The sequence below is a fragment of the Pelodiscus sinensis genome, chromosome 7, assembly GCF_052426305.1.
Source record: "Pelodiscus sinensis isolate ZL-2025 chromosome 7, ASM5242630v1, whole genome shotgun sequence".
NCBI lineage: Eukaryota > Metazoa > Chordata > Testudines > Trionychidae > Pelodiscus > Pelodiscus sinensis.
The window spans coordinates 67415446-67430738 of record NC_143058.1 but is presented as its reverse complement, the minus strand read 5'-3'; the positions used below and the strand labels follow the sequence as shown (position 1 = coordinate 67430738).

Below are 15293 nucleotides of genomic sequence, written 5' to 3'. Positions count from 1 at the left end.
CAGCTCTGGCAGGCTGTGCCTCTTTGAAGTTAACTAGCTCCTCTCTGGAAGAAGCAAAGCCACAGAATGGGTAGGAACAGGCAGATGGGTGGCCATTAAGACCCAGCCATGCCCCAGATTTTTGGGTGCCCTAGGCAGCTGTATATTCTGTGCAGGGGCAATGACAGCCCAGCCTTTCAGCAGGCCAGACAGCTAAGAGTCTGCCTCAAGGGTAACACCTCCGAGACTGAGCCTCCGGGCTCCAGCCACCTGGGTAGAGACTTTCACGCTCGTCAGGGACTAACCCACCTCAGCGTCTATTTACAGCCTTTTTGAAACCTAGCGGGGTGCATTAGTCACTGGGACGCAGCAGCAGGAAGTCCACAAGTCAGTAACGAAATGTAAAGGTAGAGACGCAGCCCCTCTACCTGGCCAAGCTGTGGTGGAATCCAGTTCTGGCATCCCTGTGCCCCTCGGTTCCCAGCAGCCAAGTGTCTCCAAAAGCCAACTCTTCCTTCCCTCCTGTCCTGCCCTGGGGCGCTGACTTCCTGCAGACCCAGCAAGAGGGTCTCATGGATTCCTGGCACTTCTTTTCCCAGAGCACCTGTGTGTCGGAATGCAGTCCATCCTGAGAGCTCGGCACTGCTCAGGCCTGGGAGCCGCTCCTAGCCCTGAAAAGCTCCTACTGCTGAACAGAACACGACGCTCATTTTCTCGGAGGTTTGCAGCTGAACGATGACTTAAGCCAGCTTTGAGACTTGGCAGTGCGGCAGAAAAATGCTGCTTTTCTGTTTGTGTTTTTGCAGTAGTTTCCATTTCACGCGGCACGGCGCTGTGTTCAGGTTCCTGTTTGTCACTGCTGCAGTGCCTCTGGTTCCAAATGAGGTGAGTGGTTGACAGGTCAGTTTGCAGCTCTGGTTTTTGTAATGCTGTGGTTTTACTGTTGTCACTTTCAGAAAATTTTCAGCCAGTTCTTTAAGGACCTATTCATTCCACTCCAGACACTTCCTGATAACACGCCCCCATCCCGTCTCTGTGCCAGGAGCAAGCTGTGTAACCCTTGCTGAGTAGCAATGCAGCGCACAGAAGGAACTGGAGCAAGCACAGCCATCTCACCGGGAGAGCTCCCTTTAAGACCCTTAAGGAGGGTGTGGATGGTGAGTGTCTGGGCCATTGTTGTAGGTGGAGGCAGATGCAACAGCCTCTGGAATGGAGCGTGGCGCTTTTAGATCCGCTCTAATCAGTTCCCTGTTGCTGGGGTCAAACTCCATGTGATGGGAAGCGGCTGGGAAAGTTGATTTGCCTGGTGGGAGTTGGGAGAAGCTGAGCCCAGGCGCAGAGAACAGGCTGCTTCCCTCGGCTCAGGAGCATTTTGCAGCAGGTTAGTGATGCTGTTTTACCCTCCCAGGGACAGGGCAGCGTCCATCATAGACACGGGCAATGGGAGGGAAAACTAACGGATTTTCTGTTCATTGGACAGTCACAATATTGCTCGATTTTAGCCAAACTGGTGTTGTCCAAAAAAACCAACCAATGGTTGGGCAGCACTTTATAGACTAACGCACCATGCAGATGGGATCATGCGCTTCGTGCCCTCTCCATGTGTTGTTAAAGTGCTACCAGACTGTAGTTTCCTGTCACAGACGAACTCGGCCACCCTGCTGATGCTTTTGTCCAGTTGGGTCACCAAGTGCAATTTGCCGACTTTTCGTAAATGTGATAGCGGGGAAAGAGTTGGTTCTACTTGGCTAGTCTCAGTTTTGTATTTTCTCGTAAAGGGTTTTTTTAATCACTACACTGAGTGGTTGGTTAATCAGAGGACTGGCTAGCAGTGATTTCAGCAGAGCTAGAGGAGGAAGAGCTGCGTGGATTCCAGTTGAAGATTCCTAGAAGCAAGTGGAGGGAAGGTGTTGCTTTTGACTCTGCACTGTATAGAGATTTGGTGATCAGAGACCCTGGTGAATTCAAGCGAAGCTTTGTCTCATTAAGAATATTGTGAATGTCTCAGAGGCCAGTTAGGTTTGTTGCCAAAAGCCAGTCATAACACAGTACAGCAAAGGTGCAATGCAATACAGTACCGGGCTCCGGGAAGGCAAAGTGATGCGTTTCAGCGAGGGGAATCGACAGGGTGACTTTACCCCTTACCCATCCCGCCTACGAGCATCTCCTGGTTCCTCAGCTTGTTCTGCTCTTTCCTTGTCCTTGTCTTGGAGATGAGCATTCCAGGGACGGGCAGTGAAGGTCCCTCTGGGTTAATACTATGGAGCTTGAGCACGAATGAGCAGAGCTCTGGGGAAACCATAGGCCAGTTCAGCTCTTCCTGCTGTCAGCCCGTACAGTGCGCTATCTACTAACTCAACGCACGTGTGATGGCTAGCAGGGGCCATGAGGAAACACTGCTTATTGAGAGGGCAAAGCATCCCTCACCCACTGTTTGTGTAACAGCATCTGGAGATTGAGCCGCAGCTCCAGACTGTGCCTAGGGCTCACAAACAGTGAGCGCACACTCAGCCATGGGAGAAATCAGCCTCAAAGTGTCCTCTGATTGCTCCCCCTGCCTGCCAGCATCAGCTCCGTCTCACCCAGACAGACCTGCAGCCCGCCAGCTCTTCCCCAGACAACGGGCCAGATAGGGAGGGGCACTGGGTGAGCCAGGCGCGGCAGAGGTGTAAAGCTGGGTGTCGGAGCATGCGGCAATGTTGCTACCGTTCTCACTAGCCCTCCCAGCAGCCCGATACACCACGAGCAGGAGGCGAGACATGTTCTGGCCCAAGCTAGCCCTGCTACGCACTTACCGTCAAGAAAATCTGAGCCGAGGGTGTATTTGCAAACCTGCCCTGCCCTTTGGGCACCGCAACTTTCATCAAGAAGGGTGGAAGCATCCGAGTGTGTTATAGAATCATAGGACTGGAAGGGACCTCGAGAGGTCATCGAGTCCAGCCCCCCGCCCTCAAGGCAGGACCAAGCTCCGTCTACACCATCCCTGATAGATGTCTCTCTAACCTGTTCTTAAATATCTCCAGAGAGGGAGATTCCACCACCTCCCTTGGCAATTTATTCCAATATTTGACCACCCTGACAGTTAGGAATTTTTTCCTAATGTCCAATCTAAACCTCCCCTGCTGCACTTTAAGCCCATTACTCCTTGTCCTGTCCTCAGAAACCAAGAGGAACACATTTTCTCCTTCCTCCTTGTGACACCCTTTTAGATATTTGAAAACCGCTATCATGTCCCCCCTTAATCTTCTTTTTTCCAAACTAAACAAGCCCAGTTCATGAAGCCTGGCTTCATAGGTCATGTTCTTGTCGCTCTTCTCTGTACCCTTTCCAATTTCTCCACATCTTTCTTGAAATGTGGCGCCCAGAACTGGACACAGTACTCCAGCTGAGGCCTAACTAGTGCAGAGTAGACTGGCAGAATGACTTAACGAGTTTTGCTTACAACACACCTGTTGATACTACCTAGAATCATATTTGCTTTTTTTGCAACAGCATCACACTGTTGACTCATATTCAACTTGTGGGCCACTATGACCCCTAGATCTCTTTCCGCCATGCTCCTTCCTAGACAGCCACTTCCCATCTTGTATGTATGGAACTGATTGTTCCTTCCTAAGTGGAGCACTTTGCATTTCTCTTTATTAAACTTCATCCTGTTTCCCTCTGACCATTTCTCTAACTTGCTAAGGTCATTTTGATTTATGTCCCTATCCTCCAAAGAAGTTGCAACCCCACCCAGTTTGGTATCATCTGCAAACTTAATAAGCGTACTCTCTATCCCAATATCTACATCATTGATGAAGATATTGAACAGTACGGGTCCCAAAACAGACCCTTGCGGAACTCCACTTGTTATCCCTTTCCAGCAGGATTTAGAACCGTTAACAACAACTCTCTGACTATAGTTATCCAGCCAATTATGCACCCACCTTATCGTGGCCCTATCTAAGTTATATTTGCCTAGTTTATCAATAAGAATATCATGCGAGACTGTATCAAATGCCTTACTAAAGTCTAGGTATATGACATCCACCGCTTCTCCCTTATCCACAAGGCTCGTTATCCTATCAAAGAAAGCTATCAAATTAGTTTGGCATGACTTGTTCTTCACAAACCCATGCTGGCTATTCCCTATCACTTTATTACCTTCCAAGTGTTTGCATATGATTTCCTTAATTACCTGCTCCATTATCTTCCCTGGGACAGACGTTAAACTGACCGGTCTGTAGTTTCCTGGGTTGTTGTTATTCCCCTTTTTATAGATGGGCACAATATTTGCCCTTTTCCAGTCTTCTGGAATCTCCCCTGTCTTCCATGATTTTTCAAAGATCATAGCTAAAGGCTCAGATACCTCCTCTATCAGCTCCTTGAGTATCCTGGGATGCATTTCATCAGGACCTGGTGACTTGCTGACATCTAACTTTCCTAAGTGATTTTTAACTTGTTCTTTGTGTAAGAACAAATGATTTCTTGTTCTAAGTGATTTTTAACTTGTTGGGATTGCTGGGCTCTGATCCAAATCATGATCAGGAATCGCTGCCCAACATCACTCATCCCTAAGCTCTTGGACTGCGTGGGGGCTGCCCACGGATACACAAAGCTGGAACTCTTGGGATGCACAACCTGGCACACCGTGGAGTGGGGAATGAGCGGGAAACTGCTTTTCAAACTGGGTGTGACGGGGCAGCACCGCCCCTCACCGCGACTCCCACTGAGCAGGCACTGTCTGGCACCCGGGCGGAGGCAGTTCGGCACTGCGCGGCGTGCTCCTGTGCCGCGCCGGGGCTGACGGGGCCGGCCAACACGCTGGCGGCAAGCCCGAACCACGGCAGCAGGAGCAGGGACAGCGCGGGGGCATTCCCCCCGCACGGGGAGTCCCGCGCGTCAGGAGGACAGCGGCGGACCCGGACAGCCCCGCCCCCGTGCATGCCGATGACGTAAGCCAGGGCATGGAACGTCTCACAGTGCCACTCAGACCATCTCACGGTGCCTCTCGGACTGTCTCACAGCGCCACTTGGACTGTCTCACAGCGCCACTCGGACCGTCTCACGGAGCCTCTCGGACCGTCTCAGAGTGCCACTTGCTTTGAGAAATGCCCCCGCCACATTTCAACCTTTCATCGGTGCTGTGCTCTGGGCCGTGCTGGACCAGTACCTGGTGATGTATCTGAAGGTGTAGGGCTCGGCGTGCTCTTCCAGAAGGCTGGAGGCTGCAAGTGATTAACAAGGCAGCTTGACTCCAGACCCGTGTTTTGCCAAGAGAGCGGCCAGCAATGCTCAGTAAAGGCAGCGCGATGTGTTTTCAGCACTGGGCAATGCCAGGCTTTGGCTGGGACATCCCTGGCTGGCGCTGGTCAGTAGCCATGGGGATTTGCTGGAGGCGTCATGCTTTTCCCTGTCTCCTGTAAGGACACCTCCGGTGCCTCCCAGGGCCCCTGGAAAGGCAGTGCTTCCGTGTCCCCACGTTTGTCGGGGCCCAGTCACTAGGCAGTCAGCGCCGAGGCGTTGCTTGCGGTGCTGAAGAGCGTCCCTGGTATCAGGACGGCCTCAGACTGGCTGCCGCCCAGCTCCGTCCCTTGTTCCTTTCTCGTGGCGCTGTGGCCCCATCTCCTTGCAAGGCTGGCTTTGTGGCAATCTCCGTCCTCATTGCAGAACACACAGAAGCCTTCCTTGTCGCTGCGGCTCCTCCCTCTTGCTGGGACACAGGAAACAGGCTTCTCTCCCCAGGCTGGGCCTCCAAGCCCCTCTCCCATCGTCTGCCTGGGCCGCGGGGTCCCACGAGGCCCACGGGATGTTCCACGCTGCTGTGCGCCGCACGCTGCCTGGCACGTCTCCCCATGGCCGTGGGCACCCTGCGAGGGGAGTGGCTCTGGGGTAGCTTTGATGATTGCGCCATCTCCATCTCAGTGTTGCAGCACAGACAGGGGCTTCCCCTTTCCGACCCATCCTCCTGCGTCTCCCTCAGGTTCTCTGCACCCCAGCGAGCTCCTGCCTTGCCCCTGCCCCCCTGTGGCTATCCCTGGCTCTTGTTGCGGTAGGAAAGGAGGGGGAGGTACATTTCCAAGCCAAGGAGACTTCCAGGCAGCCAGGGCACAAGTAGGGAAGCTCCCAGCACCGCTCAGCCCGCCCGAGGGGCTCAGCCTGCCCACGCAGCCCCAGCTCTGTGTCTCTCAAAGTCCTCTGTGGGCTGCCACGGGGCCAGGTTTCCCCGCGCCTCTCTCTGCCTGACCAGCCACAGCTCTGGTGTATCTCAGCCCACGCATACTGCCCTGCAGGGCCTGGCGGGGTGAAGCACCACTGAGGTGCCTGCACCCACCTATTGCCCCAGGTCTGGGCTAAGCGCACAGCCCCCCAGGGAGCTGCCCCACCCCAGGAGCAGCTAAAATGCAGCAGGCCCTGGGGAAGGGGAGGCCCTTCCCTGCCAGCCCCCCGTGAGATGAACGGAGGCCCAGGCCTAAGAACAGCCCAGCTGCCCCACCCCACAGAGCCACCCAGCTCAGTGCTGCAGGGACTAGAATGCAGCCTTTTGTGACGGGCAGCAACCCTCCAGCCCCTCCCACCCCCACTCTGCACTTCCTCCCCGTCCCACACAGGCTGCCTGCACACCCGAAATAGGGAGCAAGCATCCGCTGCGCACGGCGCTTCTCACTGCTCCAGGAAGAGCTGCGCGCCCTGGGCCCAAGACGCATTTCACAGCAGCCGGCAGCGGACACGGCGGAGACTCGGTGTGTGGTAAACCCGTTATTTCCTGGGGCTGCCATTCCCCGGCGGGCGGACGGGCTCTCTGCTGGTCCATTCCCCTTGATCCACCAGCTGCCTAGTAGCCTGTTGCGTGGGCCGCACGCCCCTTTCCACAGCGGCTCCGTGGTGCTCCAGCCAGCTCTGAACAGTCCGGCGCGGGAGCCCAGGTCAGTTCCCCTCAGCCTCAGGCATCCCTGCTGGCCTGGGGCAGCACTCTGCATTGGGGCACTACAGCCCTGCCCTGCCCCAGGGTGCCCTGAGACACAGGGACAGACAGAGCCTTCCTGGCCACGCCCTTCCCACGCCGACTTCGGGGCTGGGCTGGCCCCTTCTCCAGCCAAGCCTGGCTCTGGGATGAGCCGCGTGTAGCGGGGCCTGGTGACGGAGATGCAGAGTTGAGGGCTGAGCGCGCTATCCTCTGCCCCGTGGCCTGCACAGCAGTGCAGCGAGGATGGGAAAGGTTCTGGGCTGCTCATTCCCCCTTGGCACGTGGCTGCCCAGGACAGGGCAGTGGGGGGCAGGAGCCTCCGTTGGTGCCCACGGACAGACCTGTGCCTGGCGCAGGAAAGGCCTCTGTCACTCACAGCATGGCCATGATTAAAGGCTTTAGCAGCAGGGTGCTTGGGTGCTGTGGCGGATCACTCTGGGACTGAGTGCTGCTGCGTAGTGACCGTGCTCCAGCTGCTCTGATCTCTGGGCTCTAGCTCTGGCTAGGCCTAGGAGCTAAAAGGAGGAATTTGCTGTTGTCTGGATGCCAGGTTCTGCCATCTCCCCTGGTGGATTTGCAGATGCTGGTTCTGCCTGTCTGTGCAGGGCATCCTGTCCGAATGTGGCCTAGCATCCTGCACGCCCCTCTCCAGGCTGGCTCTTGGGTTTGTTGCAAACCCAGAGGCAGATATTCAAAAGCCAACACGCTCAGCAGTGAAGCCTAGTGGAGCTGGGAACCCACCCGGACCATCAGAGTGCGGGGCAGGGTACATAGCTGCCCATGGGCTGCCCCAGGGTCAGACTGCAGCTTCGGGCTCTGAACGCTGATAGGGTCAGCGTACCCTTCCGAGTGTGCGCTGCCCAGCGAGGCGAGGCTCAGCCCGGGCAAGGGCCAAAGGGGAGCTCCGGCCCCACTCCCCCCAGTCTGGCCCCAAGGTGCTAAGTCCTTAGTCTGGCTCCGGGACTAGCCCTGCCTTGTTTGTCTGTTTGCAGAGGGGCTCTGTGAGGGGCCAGCCCTCTCCTGAAAGCGTCTCTCACTGCTCTGCTGAGCCAGGGCTCCTTTGTGCTTGTGGAATGGGGCTGCCAGCGCGGCGGAGGCTGCAGGGCGAGGCTCTGTGCCGGCTGCGCTGCTCCGGGCTACACCTAACAGCGCTCCACCTAGTCGTCGCTAGTACAGTCCAAGGGAAATGCCCTGGCCCTGCAAGGCTCGGAGTCTTGGCCATGCACAACAGCACAGGGCCCAGGGAGGGGGAGGAGAGCTACAGCACACGGGCAGGCCATTGCCAGGGTCTAACAAGGGCAAAGTGCTCTTTGAATGAAAGAAAAGGAACTATTTGGGCAAAGAAAAATGGGGTCAGTGTGTTGTGGGTCCCGGGGACGCAGATGCAGCATTAGCCTGCATTGCCCAGTCGGAATGCCATAAACCCGCCGCCTCCTCCCCAGAGCAGCCTCAGGGCCACGCTTGGGAACATGGGCAGGGGATGGTGCCTTAGCAGTGTCAAACTCCTGGCTTTGTGTGCAGAGCCGAGACGTCGTGCAGTCACATCCTGCCTAAGTCACTTGCTTTTGGTTCATCTCTATTTTTGTTCCCGTTTCTACTGCACGACGTGCCAATAGGCTGCCTTTCATTGCCGGGAGCATTTTCTACTTGCAGAGTGACACAAACGTTCAGAGTCCTAGCTCTAAAGGCCAGACGATCACTCGGCTGTCCTCATCTAGTCCGAGCTCCTGTCTAGCTCCTGGCCAGAGAACATTACCTGCTGATTTGCCAATACATGATTGTAGAGCTAGGACGTATTGTTAGAAAGACACCTGGACTCGCTTTAAAGAAACCCGGTGATGAAAACACATCACAACTTTTGCAGAGCTGTTCCAACAGTCAGTTCCTCTCACTGCTAAATCTTCTCCTTTCCAGTTTCAATATGTCTGAGTTTCACGTCCAGCCACACCAACTCATTCTGCCGTCGTCTCCTAGATTAAAGAGCCCTTTAGTGTCACCTACATGTGTCCTCTGGAGAAGGGGTTGTGCTCATCATACCATCTACGTGTTTTGTTAGTCTTCAAGGTGCTGCTAGACTTTAAGATTTTCCAGTTACAGACTAACTCGTCTGTCCCTCTGGACCTCTAGTACCAGATACGTATGCAGGGGAAAGCTATATACATGCTGATCAAGTCAACTCTTCACCCTCTCTCCCCTAGACTCAAAAGACTACCAGTCCTAGTATTCTAGGATTCTATGCTTCTTAAAGATTGTGCTCTATTCTCACACTAAAAAAGCAGGTTTTTCTTCCCCTCAAGCGTTTGTGAGTCTCTCTTCTAAACCCCTCTCCACTTGTTCGACCCCCTTCCTGAAGTGTGCACAGGAGCGCTGGACACCGTATTCCAGCAGTCGTCAGCCCAGTGCCCAATACCAAGGCAGTACTAACCACCCTGCACCCACTTGCTGGCCTGCTGCTAATACATCAACAGGCCACTTCAGTTCAATTCACGTCAGTTAGAATCCTAGAAAACTAGGACTGGAAGGGACCTCGAGAGTCATCGAGTCCAGTCCCCTGCCCCCATGGCAGGACCAAATACTGTCTAGAACATCCCTGACAGATGTCTATCTAACCTGTTCTTAAATATCTCCAGAGATGGAGATTCCACAACCTCCCTGGGCAATTTATTGCAGTGTTTGACCACCCTGATAGTTAGGAACTTTTTCCTAATGTCCAACCTAAACCTCCCTTGCTGCAGTTTAAGCCCATTGCTTCTTGTTCTATCCTCAGAGGCCAAGGAGAACAATTTTTCTCCCTCTTCCTTGTGACTCTTCTAGATACCTGAAAACGGCTCTCATGTCCCCTCTCGATCGTCTCCTTTCTAAACTAAACAAGCCCAATTCTTTCAGCCTTCCTTCATAGGTCATGTTCTCTAGACCTTTAATCATTCTCGTTGCTCTTCTCTGGACCCACTCCAATTTCTCCACATCTTTCTTGAAATGTGGTGCCTAGAACTGGACACAATACTCCAGCTGAGGCCTAACCAGCTCACCACACACCTGTCAATGCATCCCAGAATCATGTTTGTTTATTTTGCAGCAGCGTCACCCTGCCGACTCGTTCAGTTTGTGGTCCACTCTGACCCCCAGATCCCTTTCTGCCGTGCTCCCCCCTAGACAGTCATTGTATGAGATTGTGAGTACCGCCATCTCTCCAAGGGGCGCTCGGGGGCCATTCTACCCCCGCCTTACGTGCCGGCCGTTGTCCCTTAGGGGCCCCCCATCTCTCTCAGAGTTGCTGCTTTCCAGGAGGGTGCCCCACAGCCTGTCTGTGGGTCCTGCTTGCTTTGTTCCCGGCACTTGGCTGAACTACTAGGCTTCCTAGCCCCCTGTGCGGCACGCGGCTGAGCATTATGGCTCCCGATGGGACCCAGAGAGGGTCAGGAACATGCATGGACGGGCAGGACAAGGCAGGGCAGTGATCTAGGTGAACAGACCCAATGGAGGAGCCTTGCTCTACTGTCAACAGCTCATGTGCTCACAGACCCACCACCTCCCCTGGCTGAGCTCAGGGCACCTCACTGGGGGGGCGTGAGGATGAATTCATCAGGAGAGCAGCTATGGGGAATCGTGAGCGCCTGGGAACAGCCGACAGCCGTGATAGGCGTCCCGCTCTTTGCTCCCATCGCGGGCTAGTCCTGGCTAACGCATCTTCCTCCCGCGCCCTGCCAGCCCCAGAGCCGCCGGCTGCCCTCAAGCAGCATGTGCTTCACTTGCAGGGAAGCCAGTGAGGCAGCCCCGCCTGGAGCTGCAGGAGGAGCCGGGGGGGGGGGGGGCTGTCCCTGACTGCAGCCTGGGTTGCCAGCGGGCGTGGCGAGCCCACGCACAGGGCCCAATACTGGGCTCAGCTCCGCAGCTGCATCCACCGCAAAGCCCTGCCCCCCAGAGCCACTGCACCATTGTCCCTAGGCCAGCCGGGAGCAACAGGGAGGGCAACAGGGAGGTGCCCCTGGCCCTGAGGCAGGTTCCTGGAAGGCCGAGGCCTCACGGGTAACCCGTGGGGGGGTCTCCAGGGCAAGCTGCAAACCAAGGCAGGGCAAGAATTTCCTCATCCCCGGCCTGAGGTCCCCTTTGCTCAGTCCTGAGGCCCCAGCGAGGCAGAGGGCGGCTACCATAAGCGCATGGGCCTGTTCGCTTCTGGCCAGGCCAGCCGATTAGCACGCCAGCGTGGGACCTCCGTGGCCCACAGTCAGTTCTCTGTTCTGCCACAGGCTTCCTGTCTGACCCTGGGGGAGTCACTTGGCCTCCGTCCCGCTCCGCAGAGAGGTGCTAACAGCTCTGCCTCAGCAGGGTTCAACCGAGATCCCTGAGGGCTGCAGCTCTGGGTGCCTGTGCGAGGGGTGTGAGCAAGGGACTCATGTGTCCAGCATCGCAAGCTAAGCACAAGGAGCCATGACGCCAGCCTGCCCTTCCCTGGTCCGCTGCAGGAGACACGGTCTCAAGGTGCTGCCACACAGCCACCAACGGCAGTGACCCATTAAGCCCATTGCATGTTGAATAGTACTAGAGAGGTAGCTGTGTCAGTCTGATCTTGCTAAAACAAAAGGAAAACTATGTAGCACCATCTTGTTAGTCTTTAAAGTGCTGCATTGTTTTTCCTTTTCCTTTAAGCCCAGATCTTGCAAAGCGATTTAGCACCTAATTTCTACTGGTTTCAAGTTAGGAGCCTAAACACAGTTTAAGAACAAAAGCTTTGATCCTTATCACGCAGGGGAAGAGCAGACTTGCTAATTGCACACTGAACTATCCTAGTCAAGCAAGGAAACTCAGCCATGCCCTAGAAAAGGCCCCCCCCCTTCCTTCCCCCGTGTGCTGGGAAGCGTAACAGCTGTACCCTAGACCTTCCCATGGAGCATCCCCAGAGGTGGTCCCCCAGCGCCGGCCGGGGAGACGGACTGGGGAAGAGATCCTAGCTGCCCCAGAGCAGAGATTTCTGGGGGCAAGGGACAGAGGGAGACTCCTTTTACTGGAGAATGCTCCTGTTTGTTAGTTGCAGCACCAGCAGGTTTAGCTGCCAGTGGCATTTCTGCTCCTTTGAAAGCCAGACTCAAGCCCTAGCTCCGGCAACCCCGCCTGGCTGTTCTCAGAAGCCTGTCTCCAAGCTGGCTGCTTGCGGGCTGAGCCACCCTGGCGAGGAAAATCTCGACCGTTGGAGGAAGAGGGTTTTACCGGATTTCGTGCAGGTGAAGCTGAAGCTGAAGTGATTCCGTGTTTGGGAAAATGTGACGGACGATCTGCCTGGTCAGGGGCCTGCTCCTCTTTTCCGCACAGCATGCGGCCAGCTCATGACCGGGAAAGCCTGGGGAGGTGCTGGTTCACTGCTGCATCCCCTTGCCGCCTTTCCCTGCCATGCTGCCCCAGGGGCAGTGCCCCAGCCCCTCCCTGGCCAGGAACCCCTGCGCTGTGGCTTCAGCGATGCAGGGAGGCTGGTGCACACGGGAGGGACGGGCCGAGCTCATGCACTGCCCGGTCTGGGCGGACACTAGGTCTCAGCAGCGTGAATGCGGGTACGGTGCGAGCCTGCACTTCGCACCTCCACTGCGTTTCTCAGGAGGAAGCTGCACATCCCCCAACAAAACCTCCGTCTTGCGAGACTATTTCGTGTCACTTGTTTCTTTGGCCTGGCTCAAAGCAGCGGAGGGGCTGGCCATTGAGTCTGGCTGGGGGCTCCCACTGAACAACAGGGACCTGGGGAGCAGGGGCCGGCGTGGGTACTAGTGCGGGTGGCCAGCGCCCCGCCCCGCCCACGAGTCAGGGACAGGTATTGCCTGTAGCAAGCTGCCCAAGGGAGATCCCGGGTGGGCGAGGGCCCTGGAGAAGACCCTGCTCCAGGCCCTAGTGGGGTAAGAATGGGGGCAGATAAGGAGGCCAGCAGGGAAGCTGTGGGGCCAGTGCTGGCCTCGCAGGGGGCAGAGCTGGCTGAGAGAGGAGCCCAGGCAGCGCAGCAGTTCTCGTCTGACCAGCCCCCAGGCCAGCCTGGGAACAATGGGGAGAAGCCACTAACCACAGGGCTTCTCCAAGCCACGAAAGGCCAGAAGGCCGGCTCTCTGGCAGCGTTCCCAGCCAGCTCTGCCCCGCCCGGAGGGAGGCCGAAAGAGCTCTCGACTCTTCTGCCAGGGCCCCGGCCCAGCTGCCTGCAGAGGAACCAGCCCCTCACTTCCTTCACCTGCCCCACAGCCTGAGAGCTCCTGCAATGAGACCCTCATGTCTGACTGCAGAAAAGCCTCTGCCCCCATGGCGCAGCACCAGCGTCCCACTGGAAGCTGGGGAGGGCCGAGTGGTGCCCTGGCCTAGGCTCTGGTAGGGAGGCACTAAGGCGCTGGAGAAGATGCCTGCCTGGGTGAAAGTCAGGGTCCTCGACTTGCCATGGGCAGATGGAGTTAGTGTCCGTGCCTCGGTGCAGCCGGCCCCATTACGCAAAGCAGGGCGGTTTGAGTTGCTGAGAATGTGACAGTGTCGTAAGTTGCAGGTTTGGCTTTGCGGGGAGTTTATTGCACTTTGGTTTGTGTTTTCCATCCTCACCGGCTGTGCACATGCACACAGCCATAGGGGGAGCTTTAGAAGCCTTTAATAATGCCTGAGACGGGTGTCAGAATTGCCTTCCTTTAAACAGATGATTGCAGTAAGAAAGGGTGGTTAGGAGGTTTCCTAAAGTTACACGATCTGTTCGAGTATGGTGAACTGCAAAAACACGTCACCTGAAGGACAGAAAATAATGGAAGAATTTTCTACAATTGTTTCGATTGTTGGATTCCTGAGGTGGTAACAAAGTTACTCGCGTCTTTCTTGGAAAAGAGAACTGATTTTTTTAGACAAAAGAAAATCCAATCTGGATGTCGGTAAGGCATGTGCCACAGAGCCACATGGGAAATTATTAGTTCAGCTGGAGATGGGGAGTAGGGAACCGGTTGAAGGAGAGACATCAATGGGTCATACTGCAAGGCGAGACAGGGAGTTGCTAATGGGATTTCTCAGGAATCGGTCTTGTGACTAATGTAACTTAACATTTGTTTTACTGCCCTTGGCACAAATCGTGTGCAGAAGACACAAACCCGGCAGGTGCTGCCAGCACAGAGCAGGACCAGAATGCGCTCCAAGAAGTTCCAGAAGTCCTTGTAAACTGGCGGAACAGAGATAGCTTGATATTCACTAGTGCCAAGTCATGCACTGGGGACGACCCGCCCCCTTTGCGCTGTTGTGGATGTGTCAGTGGCAGAGGAGGAGAGAGACGGGTGTATTTGCGGGGCACAGGAAGGTGACTATGAGCCATCAATGTGACGCAGCCATGGAAAAAGTTAACCCTGCGCTGGGGTGCGGCTGCAGCCCCAGGTGAGGTGTTTGCCCTGCGCAGACCAGGGCTGTGAGGTGTCACTTAGTTCACTAATCCAGTAGCTGATGGAGGGGGCACTCCTGCTGTAGCTCTGCATTTTAAATGGGGAACCAGCTTTAAGCCAGCTTCCCCCAGCACCGGCTCCTGCTCCCCCTTGTAGCCCGTGACAGAGGCAGCGGGGGGCGGGGCAGGGACTAGTTGAGTACCCACTGGACTACCCCGATAAGCCTGTGCTAGTCACTTACAGCCCTAGTGGAGACAGGCCCGGGAAGTGTTCAGGCAGACGGCCCCAGTGGCGAGACGCAGCTGGAATCCAGCCTGTGCAGTTCCAGTTGCCCACATGCAGCCTCCTGGGGACTCGGGGGCTCACCCTGCCCACTGGGAAAATAGATCTCAGCATCCAGGAGCCAGGGTGCAAGGTGATGAGCTCGGTGCTGCTAGCAGCTTCCGCCCCTGGGGTGGGGAGTTGGTTTATACCCTGTGGCGGGGGCTAAGAGATCCAGCCGCTTGTCGTTACAGTCAGTGAAGAGTGAGGAGGGGCATTCCCGGCAAGCCAGCTACTTGCTAGGAAACCAGGGGTAAGAAGAAAGTCCATTTTCAGCAGGGATGGAAGTGAATTCTGGGCCCGCAGGGGGCTTGCACAGGCCTGCTAGGCACCAGGGCTGTTCCACATATTCGTAAATGATCTGCACAAAGCGGGGAACCAGGGAGGTGGCAAAGTTTGCAGCCGATACAAAATTACTTAAGATAGTTCAGTCCACACCAGACAGCGAAGAGTTCTCTTTACCGTGTCAGGCTTGGAGCCTTGGAATTGAATCATTGTTAAAACAGCTGAGACACCAAACAAGGACACAGTCCGTAAATAGAATATGAAAGAGGTGTACAATAGCCCCCCCCAGAACACACACACCTCCTCCCCAGCATCCAGAAATCAGCCCCTATGTCTTCCCACTTCCGTAAGGGTATCTGAGCTCGAGACACACCTCCTCCCCAGCATCC

At 55.7% G+C, this 15293-nt stretch overlaps 1 protein-coding gene across 5 annotated transcripts in view; it reads left to right on the top strand.

Moving 5' to 3' along the window:
- The first annotated feature begins 1043 nt into the window (after window positions 1–1043).
- ITGB2 (integrin subunit beta 2) overlaps window positions 1044–15293 on the top strand; it is a 42982-nt gene continuing 28732 nt past the window's right edge. The window contains exon 1 of one of the 5 annotated variants that reach the window (XM_089779987.1): window positions 1044–1136. In XM_089779987.1, coding sequence (XP_089636113.1) covers window positions 1053–1136 — 84 coding nt within the window. In that variant the 5' untranslated portion in view covers window positions 1044–1052. Of the gene's footprint in view, window positions 1137–1196; window positions 1361–6553; window positions 6888–15293 lie in introns of those variants that run through there. The other 4 variants (XM_075934154.2, XM_075934157.2, XM_075934155.2 and 1 more) reach the window with 4 other exon arrangements.